The sequence below is a fragment of the Oryx dammah genome, unplaced genomic scaffold (genome assembly GCF_014754425.2).
Source record: "Oryx dammah isolate SB20612 unplaced genomic scaffold, SCBI_Odam_1.1 HiC_scaffold_17, whole genome shotgun sequence".
NCBI classification, from domain to species: Eukaryota; Metazoa; Chordata; class Mammalia; order Artiodactyla; family Bovidae; genus Oryx; species Oryx dammah.
In genome coordinates, this window is record NW_024070201.1 from 33390764 (window position 1) to 33408794 (window position 18031).

Below are 18031 nucleotides of genomic sequence, written 5' to 3' on the forward strand. Positions count from 1 at the left end.
GAATTTTAAAAATAAACTCTGAATAACTCCAGTTATTACACAGTCCAATTACATATATTATGCAGTCTTCTCTCAGAAAAATCTTGTCTTTTCTGTGGACAACGCTGATGATCATATTGTCTTAATCTTACTGTGGTTACAGCCTTCCTTTTCTGGACTTTTTTTTTTTTTTTTGGTGAATTGCTTAGGAAATTCTTAGGCAACAATCTGTGTGAGGATCCGTTTGTAATTATGACTTATCGGGGAGATTGTTTTTCCTTCCTCATTCACTCACTGTCAAGGTTGAAGACAGTTTTCCTTTTATATCCTCAGCAGCACCATCTCTTTCAAGTTCACCCTTGTGGTGAGAGTTTAGCTGGCAGGACCTGCTTTACCAAGTCTTCTCTTGCACCTCTCAAATTAGCGGGCTTTTGGCTTCACATAGGGCTTCCCTGGTGGCTCAGTGGTAAAGAATCTGCCTGCAATGCAGGGGACCCGGCTTCGATCCTTGGGTCAGGAAGAGCCCCTGGAGAAGGAAATGGCCTCACACAAGTGGGCTTTTGACTTTGTCCCTTGTCCAATGTACTCTGTGAGGCCATCAGAACCAAAGCCCAGTTTCACAGGTTCTAAAAATGTATCCTCAAGGCATCCCTTGATTTTCTGGGTTTCTGCACTCACTACATTTGTGCCTCTAAATATTCCTGTTTTGATAGCTCATCAAGCTTTTTGAAAAGAATTTTTCTTTGTTACTGTTTTATTTTATGCAGCATTTTTTAGTTGTTAGCAGGAAGGACCATCAGGATATCTAGTCTATCATATTGCCAGAAATAGAAGCCTTCTGAGTTTAGTTTTTTTTTTGGAAATTCTTGCCCTTCTTGAAATATGGGTATCAAGGAGTGGCCAGCCAGATTGCAGTCAGGCAGAAACAGGAGAGTCTAACGCACCTGCCTGATCATACACAGATGAATGTAGAATTACATCGGTGCTGACAATTTACCGGTCAGGGAACTTTTCAAACCATACAAAACAGACTGTCCTCTATGAGAAGATAAAAGAGGGAACATATACTGAATGAGGAAGCTCAGGGTGCTCACATCACAAACACAGTGACATGCAAGCCAGCTAACTCATCAGTTAAAGGAAGAGGAGGCTAGCTTGATTCAGTCTTCCTTTTACCTGTGGCCTGGATTCTTTTTGTTCTGGGAGCATGATGATGGAGAAGATTTTTCTTTCATCAACATACATTTTGGTCGAGAGACTGGATATTGGAGTTGGCCATGCCTGCATTCAAATCCCAAGGTTGCAGCTTGTTGGTTGGCATTAGACAAATCAAGACACTACACTCTAGTTTACCAGGTCTTGTCTTGCACCTCTCCATTAGCTGTATTACCTGGAAAATAATGAGAGTTAACTACTGCATAATATGTGTGAGTTTTCAGTGAGATAATGCTTGCCCTCAGTAAAGTCTTACTTAATAATTGTGAACCAAAGGGGAGTTTGAAAAATAATAGGTAAAGGGTAAAAGCTAAAGAATTTGAACATTACAATAGTGTTTCTAGTGTAATGCTTAGAAAGCTTTGATTCAGGTTTTATGTGTCACCTGCGATCAGAGCAGTTGATGGGCAGAATGAGAGTATTTTCCTGGAGTGCTCTAAGTGACATTAGCGGAGGGGCTGGGTCACAGGTCCTGGAAAGTCCTTTGAGAGAATTATCTCAGTTGTAAAGGAGAACTGTATGCACTTCTGGAATCTTCTGCATCCCTATAATACCTAGGCTGACAGTATGGCCTAGGGACAAGCTCAAGGAGCTTTAGAAACATAACCGCAGATGTCTTCAGAAGTCTTGTAAGTGTTTCAGTGTGGTGTCCCATATGGGGACTATGGATGGAAAGAAATTCCATCACCCAAGGATATCTTTACCAGTATTTCTGCAGAACCATCTGGACACTGGAGAGAGACAACAGTGCTTGAGTTAGGTTTGAATGAGGTCACTTCAATTAAACACTGGCTTATCAGACCCCTACTGGGCAAGTATTCCTACTCAACTGGAGAGATAAAGCTGAACCCATATACTTCCCCTGCCTTCATGGAGCTGATCATCTAAAAGGAGGAAGGCAGATCATGAACAAGTAATTATCTGCACTCTGGTTTTTCTTAAGTGTCACCTTAGAGGGTCAAGTGTAGATGGTGTGCCTATAGCACAAATGGATATCCTGATTGCTTTGGGGCAAGTTACAGGGTAAAGCCTTATTATGGTTCAGTTGACGGTTGCTATGTCATAATTAATCTCCTCTTTGTTCATTCTCACCCATCCGCATTACTGACCCAGATAGTCAGTAATCTAGGGGAGGACAAAAGAGAATGGCATGGTCAGAGGAGTTGCTGGGGCTGGAACTCCTGGACCTCAGCTTGGAGGATTGTAAGAAGAGTCATGTCTCCTTTTTCTGGGAGTCCAGTGTTCGAGTTGATGTTGAAAAATCTGTCCCTCCTCACTTGATGCTGGGTCTTGTCTGGATCTTCATGGGGCCCTCTATGATGATAAAATGTTGTTTAAATCCTGCACCAGGCCTTTGTGGCCACCTTAAAAGGTTTCCCGGACCCAGGTGACTGGGGGCGCTGCTGGGCCACCACAAGGAGCTGCCTCATCCTGAGCCCAGAAAGGCAATGTCCCCAGCAGGGAAGAGAACTGAGAGTTCTGAGTGCTGTGAACTGCTGGGGACCTCGCAGCCCTGTCTTGCTGGGGAAGGGTGAGGACTCTATTTAAGGTGGTCCCAGGCAGCTCATCTGCCTTAGGACACCAAGGCACCTGGCCTCTTAAGTTGGCTCAGCTTCAGATCCGTACGGAGAGCCTGGGGGCCATGCCCCCCTCCCACTTCCGGCGTGGGGCATTTTAACCCTTTGATGGATGCTCAGGGAAGCACTTGTTCTCAGACCTTTCTGCCCTGTCCTCTTCCTTCTCCGGCATCCACATCGCTCTCCCACCCTCTCCCTGACTTTCTGTCCCATCCTGCCATCCTGGGGCAAAACGTGTGCTGTGTCTTTAAATGGGCGGAAGTGGCTGGCAGGGCTTTGCTTGGGTACTGCATTGATTAGGAGATTATATGGAGCTGCGGGAGCTGCCGCCTGGGGGAAGAGAGGTGCAGGTTCTACTTGTTTTTGCTCTCCTCCCGGGGCTCTGCTTGGGGTCCTTTCCCTAGGCTGCTCCGAGCTGGTGTGAGGAGAGGGTGGGAGGTAGCCGGCCAGCCTGCCTGTTGACAGCAACTCCAGGGCTTGTTTTGCAGCCTTGCCAGCCGTGCCCATCCTCATCAGAAACTGGCAGTGGCAGCGGCCACTCGGGCGGGCGGGCAGGCAGCTCCAGCCCCGGGCTGGGTTTGCAGAAGCTGTCCTTTGCCTCTTCGCCCAGCTTTCAGCTGGGAACAGGGAGGGAGAGAAGACAGTGGAATACTTCTTCTGGCTGGCGCTGCCTCTCTCTCTCTGTGTCTGTCTCTCTATCTTGCCTTTCTTTTTCTGGGTTCAAGTCACATTTCATGGGATTCTGTTCTTTTTGGGACTTCGTCATCTTTTCAAATATGTCCTGGGACCTTCGGAGCTGTGCCCGGGATGCTAAGGACACGGTCAGTGGATTATCGTGACTGTACTAATGAAAGGATTCAAGCTGTCCTGGTGAGTAGAGCAGGGAACAGGCAGCTCCCCCTGCCGCTGTCTTTCTTCACCCCAGTGTTTCCTGCCCCCACCCCTGCTCTCCCCCAGCACCTCCGTGTCCTCAGGAGAGGTCTCCTTCAGATAGGCCCCCTCTTCCAAGCTGGGTATCGAGGGGTGAAGGTGGGGTCCACACACTCTGCAAAGTTGGGTTGCCCTCTCTGGCTCACCCCCCAGCTTCTGCACTGCTGCAGTGTTTTCTGCCAGCCTCTTCCTGGGGGAGGCATTTGGTGGAAGTTGAGGGGCTGTGGAGAGAATCATCAAACTACAGCTGAAAAAGAGGCTTCAACTTCGAGGGGGCCAAGGGCTGGCGAACGCTGAGGGAACTGGATAAAGAAACCTTTCACAGGATCCCGTATGTCAGCATTAAGCTGGTGGTGCAGACTTTCTTTTCCCGACAGCATCCCAGGGGGCCCTTATCCCCCTGCTCCTCGGGCACTCTCACCGCTGGTGAGCAGTCTCTGACCTCTTAGAGGCTTCTCTCTGAGAAGAGAGAAGAGAGGGGTGCGGGGGGTGTTGCAGGTTCTAACCTCTAACGTGCCTGGTGTCCCTTGCCCACCACGGACACACCTTGGGGCTTTGCAAGCCCTTCTTCCTCTTACTTGGGGTGTGGGTATCTGTACTGTAGCCGCCGAAGTCCTCAGAATATTTTTGCTTTCCATTTTAAAAATAAAACCCTTACCTCTCCCTCTTCTCCTTTGAATCAGATGGGTGGGTGACTTGGCTTTTTCTCTGGTTGAGCAACTGGAGATTTTGCTCAGAAAACTTCGCCATTCCCTGCAAGGTGGCGTGTGCAGCTCCAAGGAAGAAGATTCCCTGGCTGGAGATGGAGCTTATCCTTGAAGGCTGTGGAGGTGGGAGGAGGAGAAGGCTTTGGAGTGCTCCCTGTGGCCGGAGGTCCTGGGTGGGGTGGTGTTGGGTCACCTCTCTGGAATGGAGGGTGAGTTGGGGTGGGTATTGAGCTGTTTAATGCAGAGAGTCCCGGTCTGGCTCTTGGCCACATCTGGCTTTGCAGAAACACCCCCTCCCCCAACACCCCCCTCCCCCAGCTTAAACCCCAGAAGAGTCACTCTAAGCTGGCCCCTCCTCCTTTAGGGAAGAGGGTCCTTCAGTGAAAAGATACTTTAGAAAAGATACTTTGTGGAAGGGAAGTGGAGGAACTTGGTTTCTGGCGGCTTCACCCTTCACAACTGTGAGGTCTGGAGCAGTTGGTACACAGCAGTGACCACCCAGCCTGTAGCTTCTGCTCCTCAGCATTTGGTTTCACTTGCTCGTGTATTGGCTCTTGTGCACAAGGAAAGCCCCCCTCTGAGTTTGAGAAAGGGAGGTGAGGGTACTGTGGTGCCTTTCCTACCCTGGCTTTCCTGGGGCCAGGTTCCCTGTTCCTCCTGGGTTGGCAGGGTTAGCAGGCCCAGTTAGCATCCAGAGCTGGCCCCTTATTCCCCAGCAGAGCCGAGCTGGGCCCATGACTTGCATGAGGCCTCCAAGGCGAGCCTGGGTGCTGCCCGGAGAGCAGGGACGCTGGCTCGTCATGGAGATCACTCAGCTTCCCCCGCGCCCCTGCTGTCAGCACGCTGGGGTCGGGGCCAAGGGGTGCTTGGCTGTCATTCAAGATGAGACATCATTTTAACGCAGAGTGCTGCTCTGCCCAGCCCGGGCTGGTCCCTTGGGGACATGCAGAGATGTTTGCTTTTAAAAATCTGCCTCCAGTATCTCTTGATGCGTTTCAATCAGAGTGCAGCGTTAGGCTAGGAACTATAATTGGGGTAACCTTGTCCTTTTCAGCCAAGTATAATGTATAATGTTAGCAGGATAGGGAAATGGTGTGTGTGTGTGTCTGCCCCAGGGACTCTCAGACCCCATGATTCACCATCTCATTAGGTACAGATTTATCGGTCTGTTTTGGCCCTGGGGCCAGACCCTGTAGTTGTGCTGTGCATGTTTGGGCTGGAGATGCGGCTCCGTTTGGTACGATCTTGTGTCGGGGTATTCTCTGCTCTCCCAATGGCAGGACTTGGCGGAAACAAGGGGATAGATACATTTGCTGCCTTGTTTTGGATAATACTCTGTCTATGGAAGATAATGGAATGAATTAACTCTCTAATGTTTGAACCATTTCTAGACACATTTCTGAAATGCCTGCTATGTGTTAGTGATTAAACTAACGTGTTGAGTGCTTACTGTATGTCAAGCACCGTATGAAGCACTTTACATGTATTAAGTCATGTAGAATTACAATTAAGGCCCCCGCTTCACAGAGCAAGGAAATAGACAGAGAGGTTAAGTAACCTGCTTCGAGATGTACAGATACAAGTCTGGCTTTGGATTTGCAGGAATTTTTCCCAGTGATTCACTTGTTCTTTCTTCTGTATTTTGTGTATATACATGTGAATATATGGGCTCCCCAGGTGGCTCAGTGGGTAAAGAATCTGCCTGCATTGCAGCAGACGCAGAAGACACCAGTTCAGTCCTTGGGTCAGGAAGATCCCCTGGAGGAGGGCTTGGCAACCCACTCCAGTATTCTTGCCTGGAGAATCCCATGGACAGAGGAGCCTGGCACGCTACAGATCATAGGGTCTCAAAGAGTTGGATATGACTGAGAGCTACTGAGCGTGCACATATTGGCTTTTTTTTTTTTTTTTTCTGTTTTGCTGTCTCTTTGCCTTACTTTTGTGTTGATGTTGTTGTTAGTTTATTAGTCTTTTAAAAGTGTATGTAAATGTATTATCCCATCCAGTCCTCACCATAATGCCATGAAGTGGCTGGCATCTCCATTTTCAAGCTAGGGAAACTAAGCTACAGAGCGATAAAGGGTTTTGACTAAATTCTTGCAACTAGTTGGTGAAAAGCCAGAATGCAAATTTTTTTTACTTGACCATTATTTTAGTTTTGCAACTGTCACAGCAACAGCACAGTGTATCTGGTAGGACCCACTTCTCTAGAGAGCAAGATCCAAGGTCTGTAAATTCATAATTCATCCATCCCTTCATTCTACAAATGCTGGCCAAGTAATTATTGTGTTCACAGTCCTGTGCCTAGGTACTGTGGGGGATGAAAAAATGAAAGGACGTTTCATGTGACTTAGCGTCAGCAGTAGAATGAGACCTGATGCCCCTCAACACAAACACATGCACACACACACAGCCTACAGAGCAAGTCAGTAGGTACTAAAGCAGTGAACATCGAGCACTCTGGAAACTCAGAGGGGGTTGGAATTGACTTCAGCTGGGGTGGCAGAGACACTTCTTGAAGTGATTAGCACTTAGTGGTGGTGTGAAGGCCAGACAGTGTTAGGTGAGTGGATGCTGTCCTTTGTACAGCATTAACACTGCACCTATTGGAGTTACAAGGTTATCACAGGGGATGCTTTTGGAAAAAGCTGATCAAGATCCACGTCTGTGAATGACAAGTTGCTGGATCGTGAGCTAGAAATCTTCCCTGCAGTCCAACCTCCTTCTCCCTGGGCCAGGGGCTTTAGGCTCTCTTGAGAGATGATTCTGTGATTCCATCTCCTGCTGACTTGGTGAGCAAGGTGAAGGTGACATGGAGGAGATTGGGAGAGGAGTGTCTGTTAGTCACTCAGTTGTGTCTGACTCTGCAACCCCATGGACTGTAGCCCGCCGGGATCCTCTGTCCATGGAATTCCCCAGGCAAGAACACTGGGGTGAGTTGTCATTCCCTTCTCCAGGGGATATTCCCTAACCCAGGGATCAAACCCAGGGTCTCCTGTATTGCAGGCAGGTTCTTTACCATCTGAGGCACGAGGGAAGCCCCCCTAGGAGAGGAGGTACATACACAAATAGATAGGGCTGTGCCCAAGCAGAATTGCAGCACACGTAATTTGGAAACTAAGGAAGTTATTTAAAGACCACTTCACCAGTCCTCCTTAGCTTCTACGTGGTGGTTAATTTTTTTACATTATGAGTGATATAAAGCTGTTCCTAATTCCTGCAGAGCTTTAGGAACTCAGTCACTAAAAAAGTCTCCAGTTTGATGAGGCTGCGCCCTGTACAGATTGTTTTGGTCTCCACAGGGCTTGGCAGCCTGAAGTGACATCTGTCTTGATTCTCTGTCCTCACATCTGTTAAGGGCTGTGACAGACCTTCAGAAAAATCAGTGCGCTGGAAGAATTGCATTCAGTGAAAAAAAACAGAGTTGAGACAGAGCCTAGGTCTTGACGTGTAGCTGGGGGAAGCATTTCTGTGGCCAGGTCTTGGTCCCCAGTGGAGAGGAACTTCGAGTTCGTCTCTGTGTTTGAGTGGGTGAGCAAGCAGTCATGTGGCTTCACGCTGTTTATTTAGGAATGTGAATGCCGTGTGAGAGAACCCAGTCACTTATGTTCTTACCGGGTAATTGGGAAGGGAGTCTGTTCTGCACGCCTCCATCTTTCGTGGGGATGCATGGCCAGCCATATTTTATTTGATACAAGGTCACTGGTCCAGTCTGTGCCTTCTCTTCAAATCTATTAACACATGGAGCCTTGTTCCTTCTTCAGCTCTGGTTTAGACCTGGGAAGGAAGAAATGGTTGGGTTGAAACAAGAAAGATTTAAATTAGATGTAAGGGAAAGTTTGGGATTTCTGGAGTGTTGTGATCAGGATGTGTATTTATCTTTCAAGGTCCTTTCTGTGAGGTCTGCTGTAGAGGAGGAGGACTCTGGGAGTGGCCACCCACTCTAGAACTGAGTTTCCCACCTCTTCTCACGTTTACCAGGAGGTGAGCTGCAGTCAAGATTGGGGTTGCTTAGTGACTGGAGATTCTGGAAAGACAACTCAGAAGTCTGAATCTTGTCACCACCTTAAAATTTTTTTTTTAATTAATTAATTTTTTGGTTGTGATAGATCTTTGTTGCTACAGGGCTTTCTCTAGTTGCAGTTAGTGAGGGCTACTCTTCTTGCAGTTGCTTCTCATTGCATTGGTTTCTCTTGTTGCAAAGCACAGGCTCTGGGCACACCGGCTTCAGTGATTACAGCACGCAGGCTCACATAGTTGTGGCTTCTGGGCTCTAGAGCGTGGGCTTAGTTGCTCAGGGCATGTTGGATCTTCCCAGACCAGGGATCAAACCCGTGTCCCCTGTGTTGGAAGGCAGGTTCTTATCCACTGTACCACCAGGGAAGTCCTTGTCATCACCTTTTGACCTGCTGCGTTACCTGCTTGTTAGGTGACTTCCATTTGCCCCCGGTGTAGCCGTCATGAAAGTGGGATTAAGTAACAGTGCTGGGCAGATTAGAGGGTCTCTCAGCTTTCTTTGACCAATGGTTTAAAAAAAGGCCACAGTCCCCATAGAGCAGGTCACTTGTGATGTGCGCCATTGGTGCACTTCTTTAGCCAGCAGGAGACACTGAAAATAAACCTTCACTTGAAAATATTAAATATTCATTTACAAACATCCCCCAGCAGGAACACCTCTTGCTAACAGCGTGAGAGTTACTTATTACTTGGTGGGATGGGAGAAGTGGCGTTTTCCCATGGTCTGGTAACTCTGGGGCACCGAGTACTCATCATATAGACATTAAATCCCTTGAGTGATCAGGAGAGCTTAGGGCAAGGACCAAATCTTCTGACTCTGCAGATTTCCTAAAAGGATAGGCCTTTCCCCTACCTCTTACCCAGGTTTTTCTTTTTCTACTTTGGGAAACTGCATGTGACTTGAAATAAGCAGTACTAAACATTATTTGCCTTATGTTTGTTTTGGTTTTTTGTTGTGTCATCATCATTATTACTTAGGAAGAAAGAGATTCACTATATGAAAATGTAAGCTTCTGGATGGCAGAGATTATGTCAAACAAATCAGATGATGAGCACTTGAGAGTCTTTGCTGCTGGCTAGAAACTCTTCTTCTTGGCTATTCTGAGACTTGTTGTCATTGCCTTTTACTGCTGGAAGAGATGATTTAGGGTTTCTCATGACAGGACTTGAGGAAGAGAATACTTCTGATCTCTTGCTCAGTTGTCCAGAAGTCTGGACATTGGTCTCCTAAATGAGCCATCAAGAAGAAGTCATATGATAAACAAGGTATTGGCTAGATGGTTTTGTGTTTACTTATCCTTAGTGCTGTTCTTTGGTGGGTATTTGCAGAAAGCTGTTGAATTAAACTGGATTATCTAGGTTATGCCGTGATGACAACCACCATCCCACTCCCCACCCGCAAACTCAGCACCTCAGCTCTCATTGTAAGTTAGTTTTTGACCATGCGTGTCCTCCCGAGATTCTGGAAAACTCTGTAGGGATCCATCCTCTGTGTGGTTAGCTCCGTGATCCAGGCTGTAGAATCTCCTGGCACCTCCTCCACAAGCACTGCAGGGGAGGGAGCATGCCTCTTGAATGCTTCCCCTTGGAAGCTAATACACTGTCATTGCCCTTTTGGTGCATTGGCCAGAACTAGTCACGTGGCCCTGCCTGGCTGCAGGAAAGCTGGGAGATGTAGGCCTCTGATGGTAGGAAGGGAGGTATTATTGACACCAGTGATGCCCACCGCAGCTGTTTTTATGAGAGTGTGGGTGTGGGCGCAGGTTTGCTCAAAACCTTACAATGTATTCTTACCGCCTGTAGAACAAGGGCCTTAATTTGCGATACCATGGAGGACCCTGTGTGACCTTGTGTGAATGCCAAGAGCCGCATTCAGCTTGCTGCCTGTTTTTATACAGATGGCAAGCTAAGAATGTTTTTGGTGTTCATAAAATTGTTTTTAAATGGTTGAAAAAAATCAAGAGAAGAGTCATATTTCATGACATGTAAAAATTATGAAATTCAGATTTCAGTGTTCATGAATAAAGCTTTGTTTATGTATTGTTTGTGGCTGCTTTCATGCCTTAGCATCAGAGATGCGGGGTTGTAACAAAGACCTGTGACCCCCAAAACTGAAATAATTATCATCTGGCCCTTGACTCAAAGTTTGCCCCTAGTTTAGGCAAATAGAGATGCCACTCAGGTACAATGAAGTGATGTTTTTACTGGCTCCATCCTAGCTAGCCGTCTTGTTCCAAGCACCTTAATAGTAATAGTGATGATGGTAAAGATTTAATAATAATAGCTAGTACTTATATAATAATTCTTCCCAAGTGGCACTAGTGGTAAAGAACCTACTGCCAATGCAGGAGATGTGAGAGTTGCAGGTTCGATCCCTGGGTCAGGAAGATCCCCTGGAGGAGGGCACTGCAACTCACTCCAGTATTCTTGCCTGGAGAATCCCATGGACAGAGGAGCCTAAGTGTTTTCTGCATATTAACTCATGGCCACTATGTGGGCTTTGTACTATTATTATGTAGGTTTTATAAATTAGTAAGTGAAGCACAGAGAGGTAAAATGATTGTTCTAAGATCACACAGCCCAAAACTGTTCAAGATGACCATCTGACTCCAGAGCCCAATCACAAAGCAGTTGGAAGACAGGTCTTTGCCCATAAGAAGAAAGAAGACTAATACCCATGAAAAGGTAGAGAAATATTCCAAGATACTTTATGAAGACATTTAATGATATGAATTATAAGCACTAACGATGTACAGGAACAGAGATGGGGAAGAGTAGTAATGGGCAAAATCAATGGAGAAGGGCTGGATGGAGCAGATGGGATGTGAGTTGATCTTTGAAGGATGGAGGCCACTGAGATCTCAAGAGGCTGTAGCAGATCTCTCAGATAGGGAAGAAGCAAGAAGTGGGTCACAGAACCAGAATGAGGGCCTGATGGATGAAGAGATCAGAGCAGAGCTGAGGGTTTGGAGGCAAGTCAAGGCTCACCTGCCGACAGCCTCCAAAGAGAGGCTGAGGCTACGGGCTTGCCGTCTCACTTTGTGAGAAGCCTTCAAGCTCAGGGTGACCCACGTGTAGGAATGCATTTCCCAACTTGGAAGACGAGCAGTTCTGGGGCTGAGAACTGGAATAAGTTTGGTAGCGTGTGTGAAGATTAGCATTAGAAATTACAATAAAAGTACTTCTCTGAGCTTTTCATTAAACAATTCTCATAATAAGCTTCACTCAGCCCTACAGGAAAAGTGATACTCATCCCACTTTACAGGTAAGGAAACTGAATCTCAGAAAGGTTTAAATCACAGGCCTAAGACCACGTGGTAAGTGGCAGAATTGGAATAAAACCAAAGATGCTAGCTCTAAAGCCTGTGCCTTAACCTCCACACTCTCCTTCTTGACGATGGTATGAAAAGTGTTTACTTGGTAGAAATGCTTTATACTTTGCATTTCAGCAGAGGTTTGCAGAGCAGGTGGGACAGCCTTTCTTGGTGGTGGTGCTCTCTTTGTCCTTCAGTCATGCAGTAGAATAGTTTTTTCCAGTGCACTCACCCCCACAGGCTGAGCTGTAATCCTATCATCTGTTCTGGTGGCTGTCACTTCAGGGCTGGGTCAGGGATTACGTAAAAAAAATTTTTTTCTTAATTTATAAAGTGTATCATGCATGTGAAAAAAAGTGTATTAATGTATCTGTACAACTTAAAGAAGAATACTTAAACATTGTCACCAGCCAGTTACCCATTAGAACATTGGGCTTCCTTGGTATCTCAGACAGTAAAGAATCCACCTGCAATGCAGGATACATGGGTTCCATCCCTGCGTCGGGAAGATCCACTGGACAAGGGAATGCTACTCACTCCAGTATTCTTACCTGGAGAATTCCCTGGTCAGAGGAGCCTGGCAGGCTGCAGTCAGTGAGTCGCAAAGACAAAGAAGAGTACTTAAAACCTTGTCACCATCCAGTTAACCATGAGGACATTATGTAAACCTTTGAAAGCCATTCAGTTTTTGTTTCTTTTGTAAGATTTATGGAGATATTCATAGGCGGGGAGGGCAAGCAAAATGCAAATCTTGGGAATGGAGCACTGACTGCTTTCCTGAATCTGGGTTTCGGACTTTCCTTCCTAGAGGAGCCAGGCGCTGCTTCTCACCTGGCACCTCTTTGTTCTAACACTGGCATAAATGGCTGCTCCATTGGGCTTCCCTGGTGGCTCAGTTGGTGAAGAATCTGCCTGCAGTGTAGGAGATGCAGGAGACTCGAGTTCGATCCCTGGGTCAGGAAGATCCCCAGAAGGAGGGCATGGCAACCCATTCAAGTATTCTTGCCTGGAGAATCCCATGGGCAGAGGATCCTGGTGAGTTACAGTCCATGGGGCTGCAAAGAGTTCAACAGCTAAGCACTTGAGTATAATGTAGACCCCAAGGACAGATACAGATGGTTCTGCTGTTTTCTAGTTGTATGATTCTAGGCAACTTCTTACTCTCCCCAAGCCTTTCTCATTTACAAAATGGGACTTATCGCAGCTGCCTTGGAGGTCTGTTGTAAAGACTGGGAGGATTACACGAGATCATTCCTGTTAATGCATTCAGAAGAAACCTGGCACATTGTAACCACCTTATAAATGTTAAGCTGCTGTTAAAATCTCCTTTGTTCTATGTTTGGCATCATTCAAAGAGAGCATGGTCATGGTCCTTGCTTTCCACACCTGAAGTCCAAGATTGTTTCCATGCCTTGGATGGACAAAGAGAACTCTGATCCTTATCTTCCCTGGGTACCCAGGAGCTACCACGCTTAGGCCACCATCGGTCAGTTTCACCCCTCCTTTCAACTTAACGACCTCCTAAATCATATGTTTTAGTCTCATTGCTGGAGCTCTTCTGTCTCCTATGCCAGGTGGATATGGTTACTTGGATACTTAACTGGGGGCTGGAACTTGTTCTGCCACTCACATGGTGTGTGGCCTGCAGCGAGGCACCAGTGCCGTCATGCCTAAGAGGGTAGGCAAGATGAGAGCAGCAGATTTTATCTCTTTTGGATCCCCATGGACTACAGGCCAGGATCTTTAGAGAACAGGACCTTGTCTGGAATTGTCAGGAGTTGTCTGGTGGTCCAATGGTTAAGACTTTGTCTTCCGATGCAAGGGGCGCAGGTTCAATCCCTGTTCAGGGAGATGGTATCCTACATGCTTTGGGGCCAAAAAAAAACCAAAACATAGAAAACCAGAAGCAATATTAAAACAAATTCAATAAAGACTTTAAAAATAGTCCACATCAAAAAAAAAAAAAAAAATTCTTGCCAGGTTCCCACTGGATTCCTCCTATCTTCTCTTGAATTCATTTTTTCATTTGTTGACTCAATGACTGTTTCCCTGGGCTAGGTGGTAGGAGCACAAAGAGCAGTAAGAACGGGTCCTGGCCCTGGAGTGTGTGTGTTATTTGCTCAGTCGTGTCTGACTCTCTGTGACCCCACGGACTGTAGCACGCCAGGCTCCTCTGTCCATGGGATTCTCCAGGCAAGAATACTGGAGCAGGTAGCCGTTCCCTTCTCCAGGGATCTCCCTGACCCAGGGATCAAACCCAGGTCTCCCACACTGCAGGCAGATTCTTTATTGTCTGAGCAACCAGGGGAGTGGGGCTCAAAGTAGAGGGGGAGCTGGCACTGGACTCCCTGCCTTGTAGGGTCTCGCCAACGCTGCATATTATAGGAAAATTCCACAGAGGGACTCAGATGCCTCTCCTGCTGTAGTGCAAATAGATTTATCTTCCAGTTAAGATCTTTTTTTGGACCCTTTCTCCTGAGACTGGGAGCCTCATTGTTTCATAATAGCCTCTCTGCAGCAATCTCAACTTTTTATCCTAACTGAATGGCCATGGTTTATATCCGGTGGCATTATGACCTGATATGCAAAACCTCTTTGTTTTTCCACAGCTTAACTTGACAAGCCCCCGGGATAAAAATTCTGGGAACTCTGACCATTGAGCTTTAGAAGGTGATCTGCTTTGCTCATTGCACTTCATTTTCCTTAGTCATCTTTTTGGTCTAAAATGGGCCATTTTTCTATATTTATTTTGCATCTGTTGACTCTGGCATGTTCAAATGATATTTTTTTAACCCTCTGATTTTATGAACCTAGGTTTCTACTTCAGGTTTTTGCCTTCTTTGATTCAAACAAATGAAAAAATAGATTTGTGCCCTTGTGACGCCCGTTAGTAATAGGAGCTAACTACTGCCATTCAGCTTTTGAGTAGTCTTTGTATAAACCATTACATTTATAACTGCAATGATTATACTCCCTTTTACAAAAGTCTGTACATGGAGCAGTAAATACTCAGCTCTGTAAAATGCTTGGAATATTGTATGTGTGGCTATAGAATTGGTTTTGCTTGCTTGCTGCAACCTTAACGTCTTTCTCTGGCTAAATTCTCCTAAGTATATTTGTAGGCATAAGTTAGGACCACTTTTAAGTTGGTCAGTAGTGCTAAATATGCTCCAGTACTCCTGCCTGGAAAATCCCATGGACAGAGGAGCCTGGTAGGCTGCAGTCCATGGGGTCGCTGAGGGTCGTACACGACTGAGCGACTTCACTTTCACTTTTCACTTTTATGCATTGGAGAAGGAAATGGCAACCCACTCCAATGTTCTTGCCTGGAGAATCCCAGGGACGGGGGAGCCTGGTGAGCTGCCGTCTATGGGGTCGCACAGAGTCGGACACGACTGAAGTGACTTAGCAGCAGTGCTAAATATGGGCTTCCCAGGTGGCTCAGTGGTAAAGAATCTGCCTGCCAATGCGGAAAACTCAAGAGACACAAGTTCAATCCCTGGGTCAGGAAAATCCCCTTGAGTAGGAAATGGCAACCCTCTCCAGTACTCTTGCCTGGAAAATTCCATGGACAGAGGAGCCTGGCAGGCTACAGTCCATGGGGTTGCAAAGAGTCAAACACAACTGAGCGTGTACACACCACCCACCAGTGCTAAATATAATTAATAATTTTCATTACCAGTCACAAAAGACCCTTAGCCACCATTGCTGGGAGAAGGACTGTCCACTCTGGATCTGCATCTCACTTTCTGTTCCCTCAGTTCTGGAAATGGGCTCCGCTCCACAAACTCACAACACGAAAAGCAAATTTATAACCGTCTCCCTTCCAGCCTTCCCCTCACATCCTCTCTTAGTCATTCGCATTGGAAACTTCTGAGCTATTTTTTCACTTGTTCTTCCTCACTCCCCACACGGTTACTTCCGTCTTTGTAACCGTCTTTGTAGTGTCTCTCTGATCATCCCCCAGTCTTTCCCATGACTACTGCCACTGACTTAATTCAGAACCTTTCAATATCTTGCTTGGCCTGTTGCAGTAGCCATCTGGTTGATCTTCTTCTTCTTTTTCTTTTTATATTTTTATTGAAACGTAATTCACATACCATACAGTTTATTCATTTAAAATGTATCATTCAGTTTTTAGTATATTCACAGATACATACAACCATCACAACAGCCAATTTTAGAACATTTTCATCACATCAAAAAGAGACCCCATACCTTTTAGCTGGCATGCCCCAGCCCTCCCAGTCCAGTCAACTACTGATCTACTTTCTGTCTCTATAGATTGCCCTGTTCTGGATTTTATGTAATATAGGTATATGTATATATACATACAGGGCTTTCCCCAGTGGCTCAGCTGTAAAGAACACGCCTGTGATGCAGAAGTTTGATTTCGGGTTTGATTCCTGGCTTGGGAAGATCCCCTGGAGAAGGAAACGGCAGTCCACTCCAGTATTCGTGCCTGGAAAATCCCATGGACAGAGGAGCCTGATAGACGACAGTCCAAGGGGTCACAGAAAAGTTGGACCCAACTTCAACAACAACATATATGTGTAAGTAAGTAAAGTCGCTCAGTTGTGTCAGACTCTTTGCGACCCCATAGACTGTAGCCTGTCAGACTGTTTCGTCCATGGGATTTTCCAGGCAAGAGTGCTGGAGTGGATTGCCGTTTCCTTCTCCAGACATATATGCGTACACATACATGTATACACATATATGTATATATGTATTTTCCATTTGTGAAATATATGTATATATACTCAAATGCATATACTTTAGTGACTGACTTCTTCCACTTAGTATTATGTTTTTAAGGTTTATCCAAGTTGTGGCGTGTATCAGTACTTCATTCCTTTCTTATGGCTGAATAGTCTAATCTCTTTTGTAACTCTGGGATCCATTTTTCATTCAGCTATCATGCAGGTCAGATTTCCAACTCTTGTGCAAAAACTGAATTTGGCTCCGTGTTGCCTACAGAATGCAGATGACACCCTGGTGTGTTGCTCAGGGCCTTGTAAATCTGGATCCATCCTGACTGCCCAGGCTTGTCATCCACTCCATCCTTCTAAGATATCTGCTGTCCCCACCAGCCTAACATACCTGCCCTCTACAGAGATCTCAAATACCTTTTCCTAGAACTACAGTCTTAACTGTACTGCCCCTTTGTTTATGCTCCTTTCCTCCCTGCCTATGGAAATCCTATTGATCCTTCAAAATTCAGGTTTACTATCACCTGCTTGAAAAAAGCCTTTCCCAGATTTATCTTATCCTCAAATAGGAGTTAATTAGTCCTTTTCCATTCTCTGAGTACTTTGCTAGGAGTCCCATAATCACATTGTGTTGGATTAGACGTCTTTATAATATTGTCTTCTCTGAAAGTAGAGAGTTATTCTAATTTTGGGGTTTTTTTTCCGTTGTATTTTTTAAGTTTAATTTTTATTTTACGTTGGAGTATAGTTTATTTACAGTATTGTGTTAGTTTAAGGTATATAGCAAATCATTTTTTTATACATATATCCATTCTTTTTCATATTCTTTTCCCATATAGGTTACTACAGGATACTGAGGAGAGTTCCTTGTGCTATGCATTAGGTCCTTGGTGATTGTCATTGTACTTTCTACAGGGCTTTGCACATGGTGCTCAAAAAAATACTTGCTGGATAATTGATTGTATTCCTGTATTTACAGTTTGCTTTTCAAAGTTCTTTTATAGATGTCTTCTCTTTTGAAAATCAAAATTAAAGAAATTTTTTAAGAAAAAATGAGTCCTTTTAACTTGCTAGATTATTTTTTGCAACAAATATTGTGGATATTGTAGAAAAATTAAAAATATAAAATGAAAAGTATCATTCATAGTACTACCCCTCAGAGATAATCACTGTTAATATTTTACTTTATATGCTTTGAGCTATTGTTCATAGAAAGATAAATAGATGAAATCTATATACTGTTCTCAAGTTCTTTAATTTCTGATCTCTCTGTAATCATGAACATTGATTTACTAATTCCTTTTAAGGGTATTGTTACAAATAAGCAAGTATTTGTCCATTCTCCTCTTACTTGACATTTAGCTTGTTTCTAATTCTTCAGGATTAAACATAATGTCATACTAACATTCTTCAGATAAAAATTTAGAAGCCAGATTTCTAGGTCAACAGCCTGTATAACACATGTGCCAAGTTGCCCTTGGAAAGGTTGTTCCAATATACAACCCACGCCCCCAAGTTATAAGAGCTTTTGTTCCCCTTGTCCTTGCCTGCCTGACATTACCATTCTTTTTAGTCTTTGCCAA

The 18031-nt window shown here is 45.3% G+C and overlaps 1 protein-coding gene across 3 annotated transcripts in view; it reads left to right on the forward strand.

Annotated features, from left to right (window-relative positions):
- The window catches only part of GRAMD1B (GRAM domain containing 1B), a 186336-nt gene that overhangs the window by 83234 nt on the left and 85071 nt on the right, over window positions 1-18031 (forward strand). The window contains exon 1 of one of the 3 annotated variants that reach the window (XM_040258246.1): window positions 1215-3641. The exons of the other annotated variants lie outside the window; for them this stretch is intronic. Coding sequence (XP_040114180.1) covers window positions 3619-3641 — 23 coding nt within the window. The 5' untranslated portion in view covers window positions 1215-3618. Of the gene's footprint in view, window positions 1-1214; window positions 3642-18031 lie in introns of those variants that run through there. 3 annotated transcript variants of the gene reach the window in all.